This window comes from Macrobrachium rosenbergii, chromosome 56, assembly GCF_040412425.1.
Source record: "Macrobrachium rosenbergii isolate ZJJX-2024 chromosome 56, ASM4041242v1, whole genome shotgun sequence".
In the NCBI taxonomy this organism is placed as follows: Eukaryota; Metazoa; Arthropoda; class Malacostraca; order Decapoda; family Palaemonidae; genus Macrobrachium; species Macrobrachium rosenbergii.
Genome location: NC_089796.1, coordinates 34,241,664 through 34,246,663, shown reverse-complemented (window position 1 = coordinate 34,246,663; position 5,000 = coordinate 34,241,664). Strand labels below are relative to the sequence as shown.

At 35.3% G+C, this 5,000-nt stretch overlaps 1 protein-coding gene across 1 annotated transcript in view; it reads left to right on the top strand.

The window, feature by feature from the left end:
- LOC136836293 (beta-alanine transporter-like) overlaps window positions 1-2,937 on the top strand; it is a 40,820-nt gene extending 37,883 nt beyond the window's left edge. The window contains exons 9-11 of the mRNA XM_067100364.1: window positions 1-68; window positions 929-1,122; window positions 2,451-2,937. The exon at window positions 1-68 is cut by the window's left edge and continues 150 nt beyond it. Of these exons, the coding sequence (XP_066956465.1) occupies window positions 1-68; window positions 929-1,122; window positions 2,451-2,675 (487 nt within the window). The 3' untranslated portion in view covers window positions 2,676-2,937. The remainder of the gene's footprint in view (window positions 69-928; window positions 1,123-2,450) is intronic.
- The last annotated feature ends 2,063 nt before the right edge of the window (window positions 2,938-5,000 follow it).

Below are 5,000 nucleotides of genomic sequence, written 5' to 3'. Positions count from 1 at the left end.
CCTGCATACGAGCGTTATGTCCATATGTGCCACAGCGCTCTTGATTACTGCTGTCCTTCTTGGTCAAGGTATTCCGTACTTGTAATTTCTTCTTATTTATGATGTTTTGGCTCCATTCTTGTCTGTCTGAATGGTAAAATAGATATCACTTTCGTTTACAACAATGATTTAAGGTAACAATCAAAGTCACTTCTGCTCTGGTTAAAATCTGAATATTATCTGTTCTTCTTTTGTTAATAATTTTAGACTATACCCTCGATAGATACGCTTTCATTAACATCTACATCCGTGCCACATACAACTCAGAAATAAAATAAAATAATTATTTGTAATTTACTAGGTCTTTATTGGCCAGTGCATACCTACCAGCACATTTAACATATTAGCAAGTGTGCCACCAGTCAGTAAAAAAAGGTAAACAATCTAAACATAGGCTCTCGTTGATTTTTTATATTTTATCTCGATTAAAAAAAACGGATGGATGTGCACGATAAATCAAATCCAATGCTGTTCAGGGAACGCCCCCCCCCTAAAAAAAAGAAAAGATTTTGAATTTCAGCCACTAGCCATTGTATCATAGCATTGTGGAGTATATACTAATTTTAAATAAAGGTTTCTTTACAATATCGGCATTATTATCTTGAATGTATCAACTAAAATTCTACAAAATAAAATACACTTTGTAAATGAAAAGAAAACAGAGAGAAAAATTAATAAGCACGTAACCAATTGAAAGAAGTAGAAGTGGCGAAATTTCAGGATAAAATAAAGAAGTTTCTGAGTTATAGAAAACTTGTTTCGAATCGGAGAAAAGGACAATGTTCCCGGTATTAACTCGACTCCCTGGTTAGTCTGATTACAAATCTTCCGTTGTTCGAGTCCCCTATTCCAAAGAATCCATTGAGAATTCCATCTTTTCTTTTTATAGATTACGAGGAAAACGTCTTGGGTGTCCAGGCCCTCGTCCTGCTGGCGAAGTTTTGCACTTCTATTACCTTCCTCGTGACTTACTTGCAAGCCGCCGAGCTTCACCCAACGCCGATCCGAACCTGTGCTACTGGTGTCGCCTCACTGATCGCATCCTCTTTCAATGTCGCTACACCGAGCATCGTGCTGGCAATGGTAAGTGGAAAACGATAAGCAAATTCCTTGTTACCTATGATACACACCGAGCCGCTAAATTTGAAAGTTCCGGAGATTTCAGGGGCGTTACTACACTTTAGAGACTCGACTACTGTCATCTTGTCTTGCTGTCCTCTAAAGCTCAGGAAATATTCACAAACCTTTAAATTCTAACCACGACAGGAATATATCAAGCATCAGTAAGTTGCTACACAAAGTCCAATAATAACGACTTACTGCATCACAGCAATGTTAATTACAACGGGCATTTTCTGCCTCCGTGGGGTATTTGAGCTGTAGGTAGTTTTTAACAAATTATCATGTTCAAGATTTACGGGTGGGAGAAATTTAATGTATGCGATCTTAAGGAAAAGGGGCTCATTCGAGGCTAAGCAGTCACTGGTCATATCTTACTACTACTCTATTATTTTGTAGCTAAAGAACTGAGAGCGGTATCATTAGAATAATCAAACGTTCGCAAACTTTTAAGGAAACTGAATACACAGGATTTTATTCAAGTAAGATTCTTTAAAACTAAAACATTTTTTGGTAAAAGTTCAGTCTAAGGTTCAATTGCTATTTTAACAGGTGATTGGTGCAATGCGATCAGGAAAGTTGGGGCCCAGAGGACTAGGACTAATGGCCAGGGAAATACCTTGCCTCGTAAGAACTTATAGGTTGATACCCTCGTGCTGGCACAATACAGACGAATGCTGTCAGTACTACCATGTCTAAAGAAGTTGTGTGTGAGTGGGGCTGTTTCCTAAGAGCCTGTCTTCAACCTTTGCCAATACCTTTGATAAGTAGATTCTATAAAAAGGGTTAACCTGAGAAGGGTTGTAACCGTCCGTAAGAAGTCAAAGCCAAAGAGGAGATATCCTAAATGTATATTGTCTGACGATTTTGTTGAATGATTATTAAAGAATTTCATGGGACTGTCACAAATACTGAAGAGACTGAAAAGCAGAATTTAGTAAAAGAGTCAAATACGCGGAGCTCTGTAGAATTAAGGTAGAAAGGAAATTCTAGCAAATGAGTATAGCATACGTAAATATGTCACATGATCTGCAAATAACTTGTAAATTGACTCCACTGCCCAAGGCTGAGAGATTACCCCATCGAGGCCTTCCATTATACAGAATCGGTCATTGTTAGTATTGGTCATCGAAATTAATGGATTGTATCATGCTAGAGAGAGAGAGAGAGCAAGAATTCTATACATTGAATTAACCAAAGAGTAAATCATCCAGAAGAGTACAGTTTGCAAAACTGAAGCGGCTCAGTAGAATGAACATTAGTTATTTTAACAAGTGTTTTTCTATCTGCAGGAAAAACCTTGGCACAGCTATCTTGTCTTAGGAAGTCTCGGCTGCATAGGGGCTTTATCATCGCTCCTCCTGCCGGAGACCGCTGGACGCCTCCTCCCTCAGACCCTAGACGAGGCCGAGTCCCTGGAGAGGAAGTTTTGTGTGAGCCTCAGCGACAGCAGAAGGCCTGACATCCCATCGACGAGGGCAACGGCAAATTCCGCAAATGAAATCAACTCAGAATGACAAGCTGAAATCGTGATTATAGAATATAAACTAAATTTCAAAAAACGGAGTCTGAAGAACATTTACTTCAGGAAACCAAAGTGATCAATTGGCGTTTTGTTTAGAGAAATAGAAATAGGAAATAAATCAGTGAAATATATTGCTTATAAGTAAACTCAATTTCGAATGTAGAATAAATAAAATACAATGGCAGTTGACTAAAATAAGTAAATGGATATTTTATTTTAGAGGAATTAAATTATATTAGATAATTAAAGAAAAATCCAAATTGAAATCTAACAGAAACATCAACTCTGTGTTTAAATTACAGTGGCAAAGGACCCAAATAATTAAAGGACTTGTTTTCTTGATAGAAATCCAACAAGGAAATCAAAAGATAACTCTTAAATGTAACATTTTTAGCATCCAGAACACAAATGGCAGGTCACTGACATTGCCAAATTAAATCTAATTCAATGGTATGTACTGCGCGCGCACCAAATGAAATTCAAACCAAAGCGAACATAATGAGAGAGAGAGAGAGTATTAAAGCCAAAGTCCTACCTCAGCTACTTGGGAACAGCCGTACAAAATTGAAATTACGAAGTTTATAAATAAAAAGACATTTCTTGAGGTCTTAACCATAGTAACATTGTTTACTGAAGGATGGTTGAAAATCTAGATTTCAGCAGTAGAGATAGACATTAGTAGTGAAAGTTTTCTTGGTAACATTTCTCAAGAGACATGAACAAAATTACTTCTGGTTCTTTTCAGGATAATGAAACAAGACTTTACGTAGTAGAGTTTAAGTCTTTGCCAACACCAGTTGACTCATCATGTGCTTTGATAGCCATTCTAAACTCATAATCATGTTGAACATTTTACAAGTTCCATTGAGTATAACATATTCGGTTTTTTTTTCTTTCTCTTTCTAACAAGAGTTAACTCTATCCATATGCTTAGATTAGTCACTGAAATGTCAGAGATCACTAGTTATGCCATGATCCTTGAACATTTTCATTTGTATAAGGTCTTTAGGCGCTTTGGTTTTTCCTAACAAAAGTTGGGTTGGTCTGTATGCTTTGATTAGTTGTTCTAACATCTACAAAATCACTAACTACTTCCATCACATAGTGGAATTAATTTACTCTCTTTTTTAATACAATTCAGTGGTATTTGTTTTCTTCTGAACAAAACTGTCAATCTACTTACATGAACTAGTTCTAATGTCTATGATATTTGTGATATCTAGTTAATCCTTGAGCAGTGGATAAGTTCCATTTTCGATTATTTAGCTCAGCATTTTGGTTTTCTAAGGAGTAGATGATGAATGTGAAAAGTATCTTGTTCTGTGTCCAGGAGTACCCGGTCGCTTTTATTCTTTATGAAACTGGATCAGTGACGTCATTTCAAGATATCTTTTGGAAATTTCTTTTACACAGAAATCCAAGAATTCCTTCTCACACACACACACACACACACACACACACACACACACACACATATATATATATATATATATATATATATATATATATATATATATATATATATATATATATATATATATATATATATATATATATGCATGAGGTTTAAGAAAATTAAGAGAATGTCTTGAACTGCATTATTCCCTATATATTTTTAAAAATATAATTGAATATTTTGTTTGAATATTTTTTTCTGTTTTTATTGAGAAATTGTTCACCGTTTCAAATGTGATTAGAATATACAAACTGAAATGCTGCACAATACTCGTCTCGTCTCTTCCACTTTTATTTTAAGAGTCCCTTTGTGAATTTCTTAACTAACCTTTATTGATCTAACCTAGCGTAATTTTTAGCTGGTCGATTTAAGTCTAGAATTTTTCATTCCACTTTTTCGAATTGCAACCTGGGATTCAGTTCACGCAGATGATAATGTCAAGTAAAGTTTTGAGAGTGTGAATGTCAAATTTTCATGGAAGCGTTAGGCACCTCCTGTGTCATCAAGGCGTGGTTTGTATCCTTGGTTAAGATACAGCTTTCGATAATTTTAGAAAGTTCATCGAATTAGTACAATGGAGCATCTGAATAGTGGTAGCTTTCTGAATAAATTGAAAGAACTATACTTCATTGTTAATGATTAATTAATAAATGCAGCTATAGATGTGGCTTTCAATGCATTTTGGTGGTGGCTAGTTAGTAAGATATGTCGATTTTTAAGATAAAAGAACTGTTTATTAAAAATCAGTGTGATTCGGATTAGTAACAAATGTTCTTGTAAGGTTGTAGTACTGGAAGACAAGTAGTGAACAGAAATAAAGTCTTGTATATAACCAAGAGTTTTTGTGACATAACCCAAGAT